This window comes from Urocampus carinirostris, chromosome 10 (genome assembly GCF_059441175.1).
Source record: "Urocampus carinirostris isolate Australia breed hairy pipefish chromosome 10, RoL_Ucar_1.0, whole genome shotgun sequence".
In the NCBI taxonomy this organism is placed as follows: domain Eukaryota; kingdom Metazoa; phylum Chordata; class Actinopteri; order Syngnathiformes; family Syngnathidae; genus Urocampus; species Urocampus carinirostris.
In genome coordinates this window covers 26502055-26523836 of record NC_142358.1, presented here as the reverse complement: position 1 = coordinate 26523836, position 21782 = coordinate 26502055, and the positions used below count along the sequence as shown (strand labels likewise).

General features: G+C 39.7%; 1 protein-coding gene across 1 annotated transcript in view; it reads right to left on the bottom strand.

Annotated features, from left to right (window-relative positions):
- Positions 1–5066: 5066 nt before the first annotated feature.
- The window catches only part of LOC148358506 (solute carrier family 12 member 9), a 60634-nt gene continuing 43918 nt past the window's right edge, over positions 5067–21782 (bottom strand). Inside the window, exons 10-13 of the mRNA XM_088346166.1 lie at positions 15950–16142; positions 10049–10223; positions 9165–9311; positions 5067–7812 (exon numbers count right to left, since the gene is read on the bottom strand). Coding sequence (XP_088202292.1) covers positions 6878–7812; positions 9165–9311; positions 10049–10223; positions 15950–16142 — 1450 coding nt within the window. The 3' untranslated portion in view covers positions 5067–6877. The remainder of the gene's footprint in view (positions 7813–9164; positions 9312–10048; positions 10224–15949; positions 16143–21782) is intronic.

Below are 21782 nucleotides of genomic sequence, written 5' to 3'. Positions count from 1 at the left end.
GGAGCAGAGCTTTCAGCCGCTCTTCCCCCCCAGCTCTGGAACTCAATGCCCCCTGACCTCCAAAATTCCGAGACCCTGTCCACCTTCAAATCCGAACTCAAAACTCACCTCTTTAGACTTGCCTTTTCTTGACCGTCTGCCTCACATACTGCCTCTTTTAACTCTAATGTGCTTTATTTGCTGTTTGTTACTTGCTTGTTTTACTCTTCCTTTATTGTTATGATCTACTTATATGTACAGCAACCTTGGGTGTCCTGAAAGGTGCTTCAAATATAATGTATTATTGTTATTATTATTAACTGATTATTCCGCAATAAATGGTATACTTTGAATACTGTATTTTCCGCACTATAACGCGCACCTAAAAGACTTCATTTTTTTCAAAAGCTGACCATGCGCCTTATAATACAGTGCGCCTTATATATGGATCAATATTAAGTCGCAAAGTCTTGCAACTATCAGCCGCCGACTAGATTTTCCTCCGAAGGCGAAGTAGTCCGCGGTGTATGCTGGGATTTATATACCGGCGTTTAATTTCCTAACCAATGTGTCAATCATCATTTGAAAGGTTATTTGGAGGTAAAGGGGGCGGATCCTTTTTATCATTTACAGGCTCGCATAGGCTAAAGGGGCAAAACAAAGCCTGCAATTGGCCGAAAAAGATGAATGTGAATCACACGTTGGGTTGCACTACGGCATAGAGAAAACATTTTTTACTATTCTGTATTTGTAAATATTTTACTCTCCTGGATTTACTACACTCACGGTTGTAAGAAGACCATGGTTACGTATCATTATTGAACGTGATGGCTGCAAGAGAACTTAGGTGAGCTATGCGGCTTTATATTTTCCCGGTATCTTGTTTTAGAACGATCTTGATGTTTCTGTGATGAGTCTATTTTTAAACTAAATTCAATCCAAAGTGTTTATTGTCATATGCACAGTAAAGAACCCCGTTTTCCTGCACAATAAAATTCTTACTTTGCTGTCCACACAGTTGCCAGCAAAAAATTAAATGGAAATGTTTGGCATTTCTTGAATCCCAAGACTTTAACCTTCCGAATGATATTTGGAACGATGCATTTGAGTGATCGGTGACATCGTACAGACACTGTTTCTGTACATGTCTGAGACACGTATTTGCTTCTTTGCAAGCTTTCGGGAATGTTAAGGGGGTAATAAGTTTGACTGAACTATCTGACTGTTTTGTCGACGTTCCCATTGTAGCGCCTTATAATCCGGTGCGCCTTATGTATGGAAAATATTGGACCAAAAACTTTTTGGGGGGAGTGCGCCCTATAACCCGGTGCACCTTATAGTGCGGAAAATACGGTAGTTTGATTCTTAATAATAATAATTTCCTTTGTATTGTCATTCTTTGTAACAATGTACACAGAACGAAATGTCGATACACCTGACCCGCTGTAGCGAGCCGATGCAGCCGCAGCCAACAGAGGGCGCCGCCATTTTACCAATTAGGTATGACTCGGCCGAGGCGCGAACCAGCGACCTCCCAGTCTCAAAGCGGGCACACTACCATCTAGGCTACTGAGCTGGTCTTGAGTCTACATCCAAAGCAGCGGTGAGTCTCGATATCTCCAAAAACATTCAGGACATGCGGCCCTTGAGGACTTGGCCTGCCTGCCTCTGTTCTAAAGAAAGGCGAAGGAAACATATTGTAAGTTGGCCTATGTTGGGCATGCAACCGCCATATTAAAAAGCGCTCGACATATTGACTTTCGCAATTCAGGCGGATCGCCAAAGGAGTTGCCGAGCACGATTTCTGCTGCGTCGCCAACCGACACCTTCTCTGCTTATTTGAATTAAAACGTGGCTCAAAGGAACTGCCCGGAGTCTGTTTGGCTTTCAAAATTCTTAACTGGTAATCGAATCTTTGTGTCAAGCGTGACCAGATTGCACTCGACACCCCACCCTCAGTACATCTTTGAATTTTTCCCCTTCTTGGTAACCCCTACTCCCAGATCCATGCAATGACCCGGGGAAAGTGCGTGTCTCGTAAAATCAAGCGTCGGAGATGCGGGGAGGCAGTCGAGAGGGAAAGTAGGCTGGAAATTAAAAAGTGAAGCGATAAGTGAGTGTGTGTAGAAGTTTTGATGGGGCTGACACGTTTTCTCTGATCCGGGCCGTGGACGTGACACGGCAGAAAAATGCTTGGCCTGGAGGCAAAATCGCTGAGCTGCACACTCAAACGCAAGCTTCGGAAAACACATCTGGTGTTTTCTTGCATCCTCTTGCATATCTCTCCATGGATTCAAGATCTGAAGTCGTTTTGCCAGCATACCAACCAGTTTTTTCCTCGACACAGGATGGAATAAAATACCTGAGGTCCCAGGTTAGCCTAATCAAATGATGTTATCTGGCAAGTTGTTTGGTTTGATTTTGTCCTCAGTTCACACACCAACTTGCATGAGTTTGTCAGGCAAGGAACAACTCAGTCTTTTTCCGTTATTTGTTTTTGATTGAAGTTTAAGGTGGTGACGAAGAGGTTACGGGTTAACAGTATATGATGGATTTATCATTGGGTTAAGCGTTATCAGGGTGTAATTAGTTGATTATCTTAAACACAAGGGTAAAAACACACTGTGCTATACAAAGAGTACACATTAAACCAAACAAATAATTATAACTAATTATTGTGATTACAAATAACCACAAATGAAATGCAATACCCAAATAGCTTAACATCCCAAACCAGGTGGGCTACCAAAGCATTTTATACTTTCAACTATAAAGGATTTTATACGATTGAACACAAGTTACAATTATTGAGTTTAATGCTATAGTTATTTACTGACTCTGCCTTTATTCAATGAGCAGTGAAAGTTCAGGGTAGGCATAAGTAGTGGAAGAGATTGTTTACAGAACGGAACGTACTGCTGACAAGATAATCAGCACATCCAGATGTTATTGCCGCAGGCATTGTTTTGAGTACCCCAGACATCGGGACGCTCGTCTACGAGATGGTGAAGCCCAGGGGGCTTCCTTGGTACGCCCATGGGAGCAGTTGGCACGCCATTATGCGGGGAGAAGATGGCCAATAGGAAAAAAGCTGAAGGACTTCAGAAGAAGGCTTCCCACAGACGCCAACGTGACTAATTCGTCCGTTTTAGATGGAGTACACTTAGTTAAATTGTTAGGAAAAATAAATCTGCCCCCGTGTGGAAACGTCGGCTTTCCTGTTCATTTCCCCCCGAGAAACGAGCACACATAAATTGTTGGGTGATTGTAGGCTGTGTTTGGTTAATGGAGTCAGATAACTAATTCGAACAATTAGGTAAACGGTACATTTTGATAATTATTTCCCAACACTACTCACAGACACGTCTAGGTTTTATATGTAACAAAATTTGAGCTAAGCGTTTAACATATGCATCATTTATCTACTCAATGCACATAAAAGTAATTTAATCCATTCTATTTAAACATAAGACAAACTATTATATGGCCTTAACCTCCAAAATTTCAAATAAGACTGAGCTAGTAGTCAAAACAGTTTTAGGTCCTTACACTAAATGTCAGTGTATTGCAAACCAAAGGAAAATGAAATATTTATAATATTTAACTTAAGTAACCAACTGCAAACTATGATGTAGAGATTAAAAGCTCTTCATTTCCTTATTCATCAAGAAGGTAAGTATCTTAAGTCAATCTCCTACCAGTTGCGTTTTACCATCCATCGGTTACTTAATTGAGAAGAAATTCAGTTATCTGCTTTTTACTGGCACCAAGAAGTCCGTTACTCTGAATGTAACTAGTTACTCACATATAAGCCTACATAGAATACAAGCTGACCCCCTACAACTGCAACACATTAGTGTGCTTCCATTCAAATATAAAAGCACATTTAAATAAATGTTTTACTCCTAAAGGATTGGCTAAAAATAATTAACATTTTAATGATAGAAATGGACATCTTTTAGGAATGGGTAGTGATCAAAACTTGTTCTCAAGTAAGACGAGTATTGGTCAAGTAAAAGTAAATACTGAAGTACTGTAACTGCTTGAACCCAAAGCTTTTATTGTTCAGGAAAAAAAACACAATTTACTGTAATGGGAAAATACTTTTTAGGGTTATCTACATTGACAGAGGATGTGTGTGATGACATTTTCAAATCACAGTGTATGCTGAAAATATTGTGATTGCTACACTAACCCGTTGCTGTCACGACCAGAACGGAATCAGGACCCAGATGTGTAACGCTACCCACAAGTTTATGGAGATAAAGAGGAAGGGCAGCGCCGCGATCTGGTGCTCGGTGTAAGTGGGAAGCAAGCCGCTCACAGAATCGGATCGTGATCCGAATGCGGAAGTGGATCTTCCAGAGCGGGATATCGTGGTGTGGAAGACTGAAAAAACAGGTCTATAGCCGGGAGAGGAGAGCAAAACGTGGTCAGGATCAAAAACGGGTGCTAAAAGCGGGACCGACGGGAGTCAGAGTGCTTGCCTTGTAGAAACAGAGATTGGCTGATGGACTGACAACAGGTGGGTGAAAAGACTGAACTTAAAAAGAACGGGGAATCAGGTAGCCCGCAGCGGCTGGCGCCAAACGAGCGGGCACAGGTGATACTAATCAGTCATCATGACAATTGCAGAACACATTAAAGTTTTAAACAACTTAGCAAATAAACTGCAGTACAGTATTTAATAAAATATATCAAGGTGGATATGCTTTCTAACCTGACATTACACTTGGGCTTAGTTTGCAAGGAAACATTTAAAAAAATGCCAGTAGTTTCACAATCTCTGAAAAGACGAACTAGAGTAACGTGTTTATTTTTTCTGAGAGCACCTTTTTTCAGCTACAATTTCACAGTGATCAAAAACACATAAGAAGGATACTTCATGTTCCATTATACATAGATCATCTTTGAATACTGAGGAGTGTTGCGTTGGGAATCAAACCCTTGGTCACACGGAAAGGCAGCACTCACCTAAACAAATACGATTCAATGTCAAGACTCTTAGAAAGACCGGATGCAAATGGAATTACATTCATTTTGAAGTATTATTTTTATGGAAGACAAAATAAAAAGGACACACAATGTATGGCCCAGTAGCTTTTTTATAACACGAAAAATCAAATGCGGCGATAGGCTAATAATCAAATTAACACTGTAATAAATTTTGACAGTTAAATAGTCGAAACGACTAGTCAGTAGTATATCAACGAGTGGAAAATTCTTCTCAGCACCTGAAATACATTCAAACAATTCAATAAATAGCTAAAACCAGCAGTATGAGCTGTGTAGTTTGCCACTAAAATGCTAAGCAGCTCTCCTGAGCCTGCTTGCTGAGAAAATTAACGGTCAGACGTTCTGTCCTAAATGGACAAGTTCCACATATTAGATCGCAGACATGCCCTGGAATGATCATTTAAAGAAAGTGTTGGGGAAAACCAGCCTGAAAAAGAAATAGGCCACAAGAGAAGCCGGAGGAGACTTCAAATTCAGCTCAGATGGCCTAGGCCAGTTGAAAACTCACTCTAGTGTGGGAGGAAAGATATAAATGAGAGAAATTGGGTGGGCTGAAAATCTTAATCAGGGGACGTACTCCCTAATAGTTTCTCTTGCCTTAATTAATACTAGTAGGATGTGCACTGTATTCATAAACAATAGACCTATTCCCCGTCACGGGTTTGCGTAATTCAACTATTTCTAAAACAGTTTTCATATTGATTGGCCTGTAGCTGTGTAAAGCTTTGAGAGAACGCTTTATACAACAGTAAATTCTGTACTACATTTTAAAAACTGCAGCTTACAATACAATGCAGCTTATTTGTTTTCTTCTTCATTTTGCATGCCGTCACAAGTTACTATCGGGCTGAGAGTTATTGAACGGAGAACAGCCTAATATGACGACAGTTTTAGGCCTAGTAGGAAAATTCTACCCAATAATTATAGAATAATAAAAAAAATACCATTCAGCCACACTAAAATATTCAATCAGCCGTACACTACTTGTAAGAAAAAAAAGCATTTATGTAAACGTAATTTTTTTTAGTAATGCTTGTTCTCCCCGTTATCACTTTCTTTGGTGAGCAAGGGATGAGAGAGCTTAAGTTTAATTGCATGACTCAACATATCTTAGGCTGTTGTGATTGAGCTGGCTTCTGAATTTTAGTCAGTACAGTACATTGAGTTTAAATACAATGATTTTCGATTTTTGGTTTTGGATAGATCGATCATCGCGCAAATACGCAGGGTTGGGTAGGGTTACTTTAACTGGATTACTTTCAATTACTTTTGGAAACTAAATATGAATAAAATTACTAAATTTTGTGCAGGCTTGGGGAGTAACGGAATACATGGAACGGCAAAAATGATGTTTGGATTTATTTTCATTTTGTTTCTGTCGCATTTTATGTTAGGAGAAAAAGCTTACCACGTGTTGTGAGTCATAATTTTATTCATATTTAGTTTCTTTTGTCTTTTATTAGCATATTTGGTATTGGAGTAATCCAAAAGTAATTGAAAGTAATCCAGTTAAAGTAACCCTACCCAACCCTGCAAATACGGTAGAATACCGTAAAACCTTGCGTAGTAACGCACACATACATAAATACTGTATGCATTTCTGTTTTCATCCAGTATAATTCGCGGTATGTAAGAGGCACCAAGTTATAAGGCACACGTTCAAATTTCATTTCAAATTTAGGTCTTTAGGTGCGCCTTGTAGTCTGGAAGATATGGTATTATCTGGAAGCCACATTTAAGCGTGTCCATAGCCTCGGTTCATGAATTAGAAAAAAGGAAAAATGCTTTAGGTCCTTAATGATCACTTGTCAAAGGTTGCGTGACTAGTCAGCTACAAATCGAAGTTTGTCCATCCAATACATTGTTTAAAACATGGAATTGTTCAGATATCGGTGGTAATAACGGGCGTCACCCCGTGAATAAGCAAAGTGGGGCCTAGGTCATGAGTTAGCAACTCCAGCTGATGTAGGTAAGAATTGTAGCGCCGGGTGTCAGCCGGTGGGCAGGGCAAGTACAGAAAGCGCACGGCGGGCGGTGGCCGGGCCTGGTCTAGAATCAGCTGATTGACAGCCGACAGGTAATCATCAGACAGGCGCGTGGCGTTGCTCGGGAAGCTGTTAGCATTATCGTCTTCGTCCAACTCTTCGTCTTTTCCCGGCTCCTTCTCTCCGTTGAGGTTATCGTAGGATTCTGAAGATTGCAGCTTGTCTCGTTCACCTTGGCGCTGCCAGTGTAGCGCCACCTGCTGGTCCCAGGGCACGGGACAGACTTGTGCTTTGATTCTCAATTCTTTCAGCAACTGCCCTAGCTTCTCCTCCAAAGCTTTGACACTGCGACCTTTCTCTACGCAAAGGAAAAGCCGTAGCGTAGCTTTGCGCCAGGCTCGGACCATATTTAGTATGCAAGCTAGCTGTAACAAGAACAGAGAGCAGGTATCTACGTAGCTTGTGCTGTCTGGACGCAGAAGGTTGACCGGCCAGACGTCGACAAAAGTCTTTCCAGGAGAAGACGAGGCCGCCGACAGAGCCTGCGCTCGGTCAAAACTGTTGAAATGACGAGCTAAAACCACATTTTTTAGCATCTTCACAGCATCTGCGATAATGGCTACATACTCCCGGGGACCCAAAACCTTCCCATCGTGCCCGTCGTTTGCGACCCTTCTTGTGGACCGAAGGGAAGCAAAATGGAAAGGGGGTGGGCACTTCTCGAGGTCGTGAGAGAGGGATGAAAGTTCGGTGGAGTGATTTGCAGAGAGTTTGTCTTTAGGGGGGCTGTCGTCATAAAAACCCAGGACAAGAGTGTTGGGGCGCATTCCACCTGGAACAATCACACAATAGAGTCATTGAGAAACACCATTTTCAAACCCTTTAAGACAAAAAAACTCCGACCTGAATCATATAAAACGTATAAGTTACTGCTGACAAAGTTAAAAGAGCTGTACGAAATTTGAAACTTTTTTACCCGCGGCCGCTATTTCCTGGCATGTGTCATCATTGCAGCATTTGTCAAGCTCTTTATGGTGCGCGTGCAAGTACGTACATTTCTTAGACACGCTCAAATAAACTTTTTTCATTATTCTTTGGGTTCACATTTGGACTATACTTGAAACTGGACTTATCTTGCAATCATTATGTTCATGCTATACTAACAAATATAAACCCAAAATAATGCGGGGACAAACATGAAATCACTCTCCAAAAAAACAAGGGAAAAAAAAGAAAAGCTAGGAAAAAAGAGAAAAGGAAGCAACATAAATAATAAAAACGGAATCTAGAGAACAAAAGAAACAACGCAAAAAAGTAAAAAGCTAGAAAAAAACAAAAGAAGAAATAAGGTAAAATATAAGGAAAAAAAAAAAGACAGATTTTGAGGGTCTCTTTGATCGTTCCTGTGTATTTTGCTAATATATCCAGTTAAAGTACAATCTCAACATTGCACTTCCTTTAAAAGTGTGACTAAATACAGTTCCGTATTGTGCAACCAATTAAACAATCCATGAACCGTTGATATTATTTAACCAAATATACTTATTGAAAACAGAAATTGGTTTTAATTGTTAACTAAAAACAGCTAACTTGTGTAGGCCGTGCAACCTTTCCAAAATAAGATTAGCCGGTTGATTAAAATTGAAAGATTCCCTAGGTTTTCTGGAAAGTCAGCAACATGTAACTTGATTTGAGTTCAGATTTTGGACACATTTGATAATGATTTGATTGCCGCACTGATGTTGCTCACTGTTGTTCCAAGCGACGCTCACAAACTTTTTGTGATTGCTCAGACCCGGGAAAGCTTAGAGGAACATTCTTTGGGACCCATTATTATCAGCAAGAAACAAAACAATAAAAAGGACTAAATCATAAAAAAATGTGTTGTGGGGCTGACAATCTTTCCTGACAAACTGGATTAGTCTGAAGTAGCAAAGACGGCAACCACTTTAGTCAACAAGGCGTTCAACTGCGTTCTATATCTAATTTTTGTTTAAATACTGAAGCAAAAATCACTCACCGTTTTGGGTCAAATACCAATTTGTTCGAATACAGTCATTCAAATACCGAGGCATCACTGTGCTACATATAATATCATGCTATTAGTTCTCATAACCTCTACCTTGTAATTAGCAATATACATACTCAGAATAAATTGTAAGCTCCGTCACTGGTGACACTGACCTAGACCGGAGATGAAAAGCAGATGCTGGATTCCGTGACGTACAGAATCAGCGAGCGTCAGGTTGACGAAGGCCTTGATATTGAGATGGTCCACTAGGGAAAGCCAAGAGGCATACTGGGATTGCAGGGGATCGGAGGGTAATGTATCTGTCAGAGAGGATGGGGAAAGACAACTATCAGTCAGTCAAAAACAGATTGTGCAGCAACAGCCCTATCTTTTAAAAAAGGGATACAATTTTTGCGCATATTTCTACAATAAGACACACTTTTTTTATGTAATTGATCATTTTTCGTAATTCCACAAAATAAACAAACAAACATAGGTGCAATTTTTTAATCTTGCGTGTTCATTAATGAAGACATAACATTTTTAAATATTTTTAAATTTGCCAATATATTTGTAGATCTTTATAATAAATGTGTAAATATTTTTAGGAAAGTCTCTCCCTACATAGGTGTTGGGTAAAAATTATATGTGGCTAAAATTTTCAATTGCGGGAAGTACTAATTTACTTTTTGCATGGCCCATAACTGATATGTAATCATTGCACCAATACACAATACATAGTACCATATTAGGTGCAGCATGCACTCGTCCTCTTGGGCACGACCCATGGGGGGCGATGCTCTTCATAGGACAATGCCGTACAAACTAATGCCGTTAATAAGAATGGCAATAGTGAAGCCACCAGAGAGCGGTGTTGGCGTCATTTTTAAGCAGTTCAGAAACATGGCAACAATCTCAAGCATTTACAAGCACTTCACCCAAAGCACATTTCAATTATTGCCAAGACATCCTTAAAATTCAAGCACTTTCAAGGAATTTAAGCACCCGTACGAACCCTGCACAATTGAACATAAGTGTCTGAGAACAGTGATCTTACCGAGATCTCCCAGTTGCACGTGCCCCAGCACGTACAGTCCGCTCTTTTTAATGTCGTTGATGAAGGTGATGAGGCCTATGCTGCTTCGAGGGTTGGAAACCATCAACAGAATCTGCGGCCTCCAGAACTTGACGTGATCTTTCCGTACATCCAACATGAGCAAATACTTGCGGACCTTAGAAGGAACAAGGAAACACACACAAGTCCATCTCAAACTTTTCACTGCTCTGGCCACCACTTTTTTTTCTCTGTTTTTATTTGAGTGGGAACACAACGGTGATATTTTCATTTCCTGTCTCTGACTCTGCCTAGAAGTCTCGCTTAGAGTCTGTTTGCTTCAAAATGACTTAACTCATTGATGTTTTTGCCAGCACTCCTTTAATGATCTACGTTTGACCCATAAACTTTTAAATCCAGACTTTCTATGAACACTTGCGTAATCAGTTTTAGTTTCTGACATTTGTAACCCCTACTTCCATAACATCATTTGCAACAATTACCAACTTTCATACTTGCGTCAACAAATAACCGACACCAGTCTCAAAGGTGGGGCCCGACTGCCTCCGCTCATCGGATCATTTGTCTTCTTTATCTCGCCATTTTCCTGGGTCTACTCATCAATCAGGCTATCATTATTTCTGTATCCTCTGTCTCATCCATCATTTCATTTTCTCAATCATTCATCCTCTCTCCATGCTTATATTCTGTCTCCATCTATTTCTTTACTTGATACCATCGGTGTCAGTTTGCCTTTTTTGTCCCCAAGTCTTTCCTTAAACACTGTTGTCAGCAGCTTGTTATCGTCCAGTGGGGTTTGTTGTGGGCACTTTTGTCTCTATTTACGGAAGCAATGCAAACAAGCTGGTGTAACATAAAATGCCAAATATCTACAGTGGCTACAAGTGGTAACATAGAGAGGGAGTCAAAGATTGATTAAAAACAACAAGCGAAAACAAAAAGGCCATGTATAAATACAACTCATAGACATTTAACTGATTTCTGGGTAACAGAAGTTCACGAAATGTAGAATATAGTGGTCAAATATTCTCATGTTATTTTGCAGTTTACTGTATATCTCATCTCATCAGCCGTACCGCTTATCCTCATTAGGGTCGCGGGGGGGCTGGAGCCCATCCCAGCCATCTCCGGGCACTGGGCAGGGGACACCCTGAACTGGTTGCCAGCCAATCGCAGGGCACACAGGGACAGACAACTCATTCGCTCATTCACACCTAGGGACAATTTGGACCGGCCAATTCACCTGAAATGCATGTTTTTTTTTGGATTGTGGGAGGAAACCGGAGTGCCCGGAGGAAACCCACGCAAGCACGGGGAGAACATACAAACTCCGCACAGGATGTCTGGAGCTGGATTTGAACCCACGACAGGTTCCCATGACATGAACTGTGCCGCACAAGCGCTAACCACTGCGCCGCCGTGCTTTACTGTATATACTTTTTCTAAATTTTTAATTGACTTTTTGTAGGATGACACAATCAAAGTTCAGGAAAAAAAATTGTGATGTTATGAGAAAATAAAACTGTAAAATGAAAAAAAGGGCAAAATCACAAACATTACAATACAACTTTTTAATATACAGTAATCCCTCGCTATATCGCGGTTTACTTTTTGCGGTTTCAATACTTGGTGGATTTTATTGTGCATGCAATATGTTCTGCAGCAGACAACACACAACACATGCTATCACAAGGCTAGGCTGTGGAAGGCTTTGTGTTTTTGTGTTTTTAGGGTGGGCATGACTGTTTGTGTGCCCAACTGTGATGTTGTATGCTGTCAGTTAAACAAAGGGATGGGCGCACAAGTCAATGGTCCACCAAAAACAAACTGTGAAGCACAGCGTCAGCGAGCATTTTTGCAGCTTGTTACATTGAAAAGAAATTCTTCAATTAAACCGGACTCTTGGGAAAGTCAGAAGAGCGCAAATAAAAGCTGATCACTAATGGATGCTCCATGGATTGTTTTAGGATACGGGGAGAAAAACCAAATGTGCGGCTGCAGGTCCGGCTTAGTGCAGCCAGACTAAATAACAACTCTGACAATTTAACCCTGCAAACGCTAGATCCATTACCAATGAAATGGATGACCTTGAGGTACAAATTATGGGAAATTGCTACATTTGTGACGCTTGTATTTTAATCATCAGAGAGACCTGGCTCAATTCGAGAATCCCCGAAACTCGCGTGCAACTAGCCGGCCGCTCTTTACATTGCTTTCTTACATTGAAAGGAGAAACCCTCCAATTTTGTTGTATTAATTTATAATGACCATTTATTCATCTGCCATTATGAGTTCAGTGCTTTTATTTTTAGAAGCGTGGTTAGTTTGTTACAGAATTATATATTTTATGTGACTGACATCTGAAAAATAAATACATTTTTCTACTTCACAGGTTTTGACGGGGCTTTGTCACAGAGCCCCCATGTAAAACAAGGGATAACTTTACTGGATCTTAATCTTTATTTAAAACACAGGGGAGTTTTAGGGGTTGAATGGTGGAATTGTGCTTAAACAAACAAAAAAAAAAGGTTTCGACCTACTGACATATATGATGCTTATGACTATTTGAAGAAAAATAACCTTCCCTCAATTTTTTTATCTCGAAATAGGCGGGAATGCGCTTTCCTGGTGTGACATGGATCCTTCAGGACGCTACACACATCCTGTTCATAGGTTTTGATTAGCTGCCGTAAAAACGCAGACTTCGGTGCCCCGGCAGCAGGACTCAGAGGAGGAAGACTGGCTTCCTCCCCAGGGCTGTGCAGCACCTAAACTCGCAGCCCCCGCCCCCTAGTGTTCAGTAGTGTTCTGCCCCTGCATTATTCATGAGAGTGCAATAACTTATTTATATTGGAACTCATTTATATTGGTACTTTTATACATTTTATTCATTTTTTAAACATTTTATTCAGTCTTATTTATTGTATGGACTTCAGCACTTTACAGTCCAACATTGGGTTATTGTACGTATGTGGGCGGGTGTTGTATGCTACTCTGTGTGACTTTTAATTGCCCCTTGGGGACAAATAAAGTGTTTTGATTGATTGATTGGTTGATTAATGGATATTTGGGGGCATTCAAAGCATACAACAAAAAACAAGGAAGTTGTTGACTTCCATGTGCTGTAAAAGCAAACATGTACCCCTTTCTGTTGTGCCTGACTGGACTGTAATCTTTCAAATTGTCGTAGTTCTCTGAGCGTGGAGAAAAAGCAGGGAATGGAACGTGGAACGACATGATGACAGGAAGGAAAAAGGGGGGATAAAGGTAAGGGAGGAGAGGGAAAGTAGAAAGTGCAATAAGTTGAGTGCTTGTAATAACGTTCTGTCTCTTGAAAAACGGCATGGCCACCCTACCACCCCCAATCGCCTTGGCAACTGGCCTGGTTGGCAACTGAGCTGTCTCACCTTGAGCGCAACGGGCCCGCCTATAGAGGACATAGCGAATTGTATGACAAAGCGCTATGTAGGAGTGCGCTCGTACAAGTGTGGCACTTCATTGTGGGAAATATATGCAGCGTGTGTCCCTAAGTTCTGATATAAAAATGATCGATGACTCCACAACAATGAATGGGTATGAATTTGAAGACGGCATTTGATGAGTGTGTTGTTGTCTGCTGAATACACTTAGCTTGCGGAGTTACTAGACCGTGTTTGTGTGTCTCAGTAAACATTTTAAAGAGATTGCTTGGCAAGAGCATTTTTTTCAAGTTGAGGGGGTGAAATTATAGTTGCAGTCATAATGATGAAGCAGTGCTGTATGTGTGTGGGTTGATGCTGCAACGTTTAGTTGACGTCGAGAAAAAACGCAGTCAACTATAAACGTCAGACACGTTTCTTCCAACAGAGAGGCATCCCCACAAGAATATAATCTCTGCTGAGAGTCGCACATGCACAATAGCAATAGCGTCTCTGTCTCGAGTGGTAACATAAACATACAGAAATGGCAATGTCAACTACGTGTACCAAATCAAAGACTACTTGCAAAGTTTGCAAAACAGACCTTGCGTATCATGGCAATTGATCAGTCACACATGAACTGAGAGCATGTTGGACAGTTAGATGAAACAGAGTCAGACTCTCTTTGGAAAGATTCAAGTATTGAAATACCATTATTATGACATGCATTGTATATTTTATATGAGTATATTTGGCTCTAAAAGAGAGCTTGAGCGTTACGCCAGACTGTCCGAAGAACAAACGTCAGTTGTTAGATCTGTTTGATTTCAAACTGTTAAGATACGTAAAGTACCGTATTTTCCGCACTATAAGGTGCACCTAAAAGCCTTTATTTTTTTCAAAAGCTGACCATGCGCCTTATAATACAGTGCGCCTTATTTATGGATCAATATTAAGTCGCAAAGTTTTCCAACTAACTTGCAGCCGCCGACTAGATCTTCCCCCGAATGCCAAGTAGTCCGCGGTGTATGCTGGGATTTATTCACCGGCGTTTCATTGGCTAACCAATGTGTCAATCATCATTTGAATCGATCACTATTGGCTAAAGTTATTCGGCGGTCAAGGGGCGGATCCTTTTTATCATTTACAGACTGGCATAGGCTTAAACGGCAAAACAAAGCCTGCAATTGGCCGAAAAAGATGTGTCAATCATCAGTTGAATCGATCACTATTGGCTAAAGTTATTCGGAGGTGAAGGGTCGGATCCTTTTTATCATTTACAGGCTGGCATAGGCTTAAACGGCAAAACAAAGCCTGCAATTGGCCGAAAAAGATGTGTCAATCATCAGTTGAATCGATCACTATTGGCTAAAGTTATTCGGAGGTCAAGGGGCGGATCCTTTTTATCATTTACAGGCTGGCATAGGCTTAAACGGCAAAACAAAGCCTGCAATTGGCCGAAAAAGATGAATGAGTATAGCACGTGGTTGACGGCATACAGAAAGCATTTTTTACTCTTCTGTATTTGTAAATATTTTATTCTCCTGGATTTACTACACTCACGGATATAAGAGGACAATGGCTGCACATTATTATTGAACAAAACGACTTCGGTGAGCTACTCAGGCTATATATTTTCCCTGTATCTTGTTTCAGACTGAACTCGATGTTTCTGTAATAAGCGGTGCAGATAATGGATGGAATGGAGTGTCTATTTTTAAATTAAACTCAATTCCAAGTGTTTATTGTCATATGCACAGTAAAGTTGCGAGCGAAAAAGAAAATAGAAACTAAGGAATGGTTGGCATTTCTTGAATCCCAAGACTTTAACCTTCCGAATGATATTTGGAACGATGCATTTGAGTGACATCGTACGGACACCGCATCCGCACGTGTCTACGACACGTATTTGCTTCTTTGCAAGCTTTGGGAATGTTAAGGGGGTAATAAGTTTGACTGAACTATCTGACTGTTTTGTCGACGTTCCCATTGTAGCGCCTTATAATCCGGTGCGTCTTATGTATGTCAAATATAGGACCAAAAACTATTTTTTCGGGGTGCGCCCTATAACCCGGTGCGCCTTATAGTGCGGAAAATACGGTACTTTTGTTACAGACTTTGCGGTAGGCCACTAAATATACTTTCCAAAATGTTCATCATTTTTGTTTAATGTTCTGTTGTTAATGTGCCTCTCCTTGGTCTGCAGGGAAAAATACTGTATGTTAACTTTCTTTAGTTTTTTATTTGCCTGTTCCTACTTTTGGATAGATCATTCTTATCTATCTTTTGTACAAATCCAGAGTATGTTCAATAAAAGATGTATTTTTCATTTCACCATGTTTTCTTGTGTTTGTTATCATCTGGCACTTAACTAAATCAAATTTATGCTAAATTTAAGGAAAAAAGGAATATTTATCTGATTATGTGACTAATCGTTTCATTAGTTGGCAATTAAAACGATCATCAGTCAGTGTGGGTTACAAACCTGATGGAATATAAGAGCTTGGCTGATGTAGCCCCAGCTGGAAGTTGGGCTCAGATAGTGAATGAGAAGAAGCAGTAGCAGCATGAAGGCGATGCTGGCCGAGGCGTAGATGGAGTTGATGAGAAACATCATGACAGCACATCCTACGATCCCTAGCACGCATGTGTGCCACGTGAAGTAACGAAAAGTGGGTCTGGGAACAAAAACAAACATCTCTTCTTTTACACTGGTTTACACTATACAGGGGTACTTTCGTACATTAGCACCTCTAGACATAAGAATTTTGATGCAAGCAATCCCAGGGGTTGCGTTCCATAAAGGTTCTCTCTAGTCCAAACCTGCAAAGTTGAAACTTTTATTTGGTAAATATTTTACTGTAGATCGAAACCGAAGAACAAACCCAATTCACAGGCTCAAGCATTTTTTCAACAAAAGTTTTTTTGTACTTTATAAACTTTTTTTAAACAAATAACTTTTGTCCTGTTAAATTATAATTCTAAAACTAATCTATTGATATCAGGAAACTCACTTTTTACATCATTTGAAACATTGATGCCATCGCGTGGACGTTATGGAAAACTGTATTTACTTTCCTGGTACAGGGAAGGAAAACAGTTGAAAAGTATATTGCACCATAAAAGAAAGAAGGAAAATAAAGTCTGGAGCTGCAGAATGATTAAAAATACTTATAAGGGAGGGAACACATTATGTGTTGTTTATCATATTCATTGGCAAACGTTAAGAATGTGTACAATTCCTAAAAAAAAATTTTTTTTGATTAGCAAACATTTTTTTAAAGCACCAGGGAGACACCGAGGAGTGCCAAAGGCTCCAGGACCAAATTTGTCGGTCATAGAAAGCATCTTCCTCTGCCTTTTATTGCTTTAGTCAGTCCCTCATTGTTAAATGTTCATAACAAACTCGTGTTTCATTACATTAATTTGGTCTTTTTATTTTTTTTCTGTGTTCTGTATTTTTTGGCTGGCAACCAGTTCAGGGTGTCCTCTGCCCACTGCCCGAAGATAGCTGGGATGGGCTCCAGCACCTCCGCGACCCTACTGAGGATAAGCGGTGCAGATAATGGATAGATGGATGTGTTGGCAGAGTGAATCAGTGATCAGACACGGTGTCTGTACGATGTCATCAGTCACTGAAATATGTCATGCCAAATATCATTGAAAAGCTTAAACTCCAGGGATTTAAAATTTGCTGACCATTTAAAATTATACCCATTACAGACACATCACAATCAGTCTGGAACGAGATAACCAAATATTATAAAGCCGGTATGGTCGGCTTATTAAAATATTAAATACTTTTAGGTGTGCATAATAGTGCGGAAAATACAGTAATTTTCAGTAATACATTGTGACTTTTTTCTTTTAAAATACAAAATATTTTCAAATGAGAAAGTACTTGATTTTTTTTTAAACACAAAACTAGCGAATTTAGAGAAAAAAATATTACAGTAAAATTGTAACAAGACATGTTTTGCAGTGTACAGTATATTTATTAAGAAGTAGCATTAATAAATACATTTTAAACACTACAAACGGGTATTTTTCATCAATTAAACAATAAAATGAAAATATGTTTAAATGCAAATGCAACAACTGTGAATCTGAAAGATGCAGTAAGTGATATCATAACTGATACTTGGCTTTTTAAGATTAGTCCTGACCTGTACTGACCAGAACCCTGATAGTATTTTTATGTCTTGCGGCGAGGACTTGACTACACATTTTAGCCTCTTCTTCAACCTATCGAAGAGGGTACATAATAACGATAAAAGCTCACCTTAACTGCCCTACCAATCCATCTCTTCTTTCCCTTTCATTATGAGCAGCATGGTACATAGATATTTTCACCTCTTTGACCTATCTGAGGTTCTCTAGCATCATATGTCACTTTGCTGACAATGCAAAAGTATCCAAATAGAATCTGTGCCAATCCAGGATTGAAAACAAGCAACCAGACTTGGAAATCGTCCCGGAATAACGTCATAATTCTCGTAAAGCGGAGCCTGAAACTTTATCCTTATGAGGACAAGCACAAACACACACACACGGGAAGTTTATGTAGGAATAATTCGATCAGCTTGCAAAAAAAAACCCAAGGACATTCAGAAATGTAAATGACAAATAGTAAAATAACACGGGAGAACTAACATTTGAGGAACTACAATGGGATGTTGTACTTACTCTTAAATAAAGTCTACCGCTTGTCGAGTAGGCTCATTTAACCTACAATGATTTGAAATCGGTCACCATCATCTGTAATTTATGTGGCTGGACATTTTCTTCAATGTTAAGATTTGGACATGTTTACTTTTTTTGCGGCCCATAAGGCGCACCTTAAACATCCAAGTAAGCAAGAAAGGATACGGTTGATGAGAGTCGAAATACATACAGTATTTATAGTTGTGCATTACTACATGAGGAAAGCGGTAAACTTTCATATTTGAGCAATGATTGATCAATTGATCCAAATCTCAATAGATTGTATGAAACGGGATTCAAAACCGGGTCGTTTATCACTAAACCTTGAGCGGTACAGAAGACAGACAAAAAGGCATTAGAGCTCGTCTTATTATCAGACTATTTTTACTCACGTGCCAGAAACACAGACTAACATAGTGAATTCTGATAGGTTAAAGAGTCTCTACTTCTTCACCTGTGCACCAATAACATAATTGCAAAAACATATAAGGAATTTCCATTTTGAAAGAGCCAATGATTCCAAAAAGGGAATTCAGCTGGATATTTCTCCTTTAATATAAGCATGGCAAGTGGGTTTGCTATACAAATAGAAAAGTATAGAACAACAAAAACAAATATCAAAATAATTAATGGAAGGTGCCGTTACAATGCCATATGCCCAATTAAAACACTGCTGTATTAAGTGCTCTGATGTGCACTTGTGTTGGTTATGCAGTCCTGCAGAGTGACCAGACCACACAGCGAGTCTGCATTGCTGGAGAAACGACTGATAAAGCTGTGGCCCACACAGAGGACTAATCTCACTCACAGATAACTCTTGGAATACACATGCAACAACTTAAACAATCGAGGAAAAACACTTTTCATTTCCTTCATTAATTGCACCGTGATGTTGCAAGGACTAAAGAAAAAACCTCCAGCATCATGCACCTACAGCCATTCTCTTCATCTAAATTCACTCTTTTATGTGTACTGACCCCAGATACATAGTTTCACATACACACTTAACAAGAAGATATATTTTTCCACAGTTCTCATTTCAAACCCACTCCTAAACAATGCCCACTTTAAGAAAAAGGGAAATATTTCTGCTGAATTAGTTATGTTAATTACAGAGCACAGTCTCCAGGGAGTGATGGTGCTAACTGCCTTTTAATTCCTTTCGCCTGGAAAGAGATGTGGGAGAACGCCTGAGCACAATGAATGAAGCCATGAAAGAAGTCGACAGTATAAAAATGGGAACGAACCAGATATGGGTTAAAAAAAAAAGCGAGGCTAAGGGACAAACCACTTATCAGCTGTGAGGACTCGGGTTACCTCTATCAACCAGGAAAGCAACAGTAGAGAAAGTTTAGTTTCGGTCTTGAAGTCTTCAATAACAGTCAACTTGGAAAATGTCTGCAAAAATTGCTAAATAGTGCATTTCTTCCAACAGTTAATACAACTTCACTTCATACTGTCAATATATTTGAAATTTAAATGTTGAGTAGGATTACTTTGTATGCAAGGTGTGACATGCACTAAACTATCTTGGATCATCGAGATAACTCATTGAAATGCATTTGTAAAATGTAATTGTATTTTAGGAAAAGAAAAAAAAAGATCTGTTTCAATGCGAATACTGTATGTACAAGTTCAACAAACTTTGATAATTTGCAATACTAATTCATGAACTTTCTTCTTAAACATGAGACTGTTGCAGACTAGAACAGAAACTGATATAAAAAAGCATCGTATTTCGACGCTGACTTTTGTCTTACGTAATTTGGCATTTGTCTGATACCGTGTTTATTTGTGTACAACGAACAATTTTTTATTGGAGAAAAAAAACTCAAAAGTTTGAGTGCATGTTATACACGAGGTTTTGCGGTAGTAAATTACTTTATTTGTGCTACGATTGATCAGTCGAAAAATATCGTAGACCACAATCGCAAAACATTGAATGCATCAGGACTGTAACCCGTGTTGCGCCGCCGAGAGCGCCAAATTCAAAGCACTACACACCAGTGGGTGTAGGCATTGGATTTTAAAGTATCTCATTAACACACTATTTTTATTCGTGGTACCAGAGATGAATGTTAGAGAACGGAGAAAACAAAAAGTAGTTTTGAAAGAAATAAATAAGGCAAAAAACTTTAGGTTGGTATTTCTGTTGTGCAGTGGTTAGCACATTCACCTAACACGCAAAAGTTTCCGAGGTTCGAGTTGGGGGAGAAACATGTTGGCCTGGAGAGGGATGGGCGCCACCATGTTGTACTTGCCCTGTACTTGCCCAAGATACACCATAGTAAGTGGTGCCCTAAGTGGTTAACCCCGTAATGTTAACGACTGTTCAGAAGCAAATACGTGTCTGTATAATGTCATTTGCAGAAGTCTATGGAGGGAGACCAAGAGGAAGGCCGCAATTGACGTGGATGGCTGGTGTAACGAATGCGCTGCAAGAAAAAGGTCTCAATCTAGTGAAAGCTAGAGCTATTGTTGGTGATAAAAATGAGTGGAGAGGTGTTGTTAAAGGATAGTGGGATGTTTGGACGGGTTCTAAGGGATGGGCAGGGCACCTGTATGATGCGGCAGGAGTAAACCAGTGAAAGCTGTTGGGCCCTGCTGTTGAAAAGAAGAGTGTGTTGTGTCACCCTGACCCGAGTGACATGGCCCCTTTCTGGTGTCCCGTTTCATCTGGAGGGACAAAAGCATGACCGACTTGGGTGCCGAGGTGCTTAACTTGTTTGGGTGTTAGGGCATTTGGGTTGGCCATAGTCCAAAAATTTTTGTGTGTGTTTTTTTGCTATTTTTTCCCTTTTATTTTCTTTGTTTTTCCATGTGTTTGTCTTGCTGTCGGTCACCCCTCTTGAGGGAAATGACCAAGGTAGATAGATAGATAGATAAATAGATAATGTCACCAGTTACTGAAATACGTCATGCCACATATCATTTAAAAGCTTGTTTTTTTTGGGAATCAATAAAATAGTGACCATTTGAAAATGCTCTCATCACAGAAACATCATGATCGGTCTGTAATAAGATATCTAAAAACTATAAAGCCGGGGTAGCTCACCAAAGACATCGTCTTGCAGCCATCATATTCAATGAACATACAAAAGCATTGACTCCTTACATTGGCGAGAATGTATTGAATTCAACTGTGTAAAATATCTACTCCAAAACATGAGAAAATGGCGATAAATTAAAAAATTATAATAAAAAATAAAACAGCCCAAAAGTATCTCTGCATCAATGGACGTTGTTTGTTGCTAGCTGTCTATTTAGCCCCATAATTGCTGTTTACAAATAAACAGACAAGTAAAATTATTTTCTAAAGCCCTTTGGCAACCTTAATGTTATTCACACCTTTTTCGGCTAATTCCAGGCTTTTTTCTTACGGTCTACCTCCGCATTAGCTTACACAAGACTGTAAATGCTGAGAAGGACCCGCCATCTTTACCAGTAAAAAAACTTTAGGCAATTGTGTCCAATTCAAATGATGATTGACACATTGGTTTTGCCAATGAAATTTAAAATAAGTCGATATGAAGATGTCCCTATTGTATTCAAATTAGATCAGGAAATAAGTGTGCGTAAGGCCACTAGAGTTTCATTTTTACGGACCATTTTTT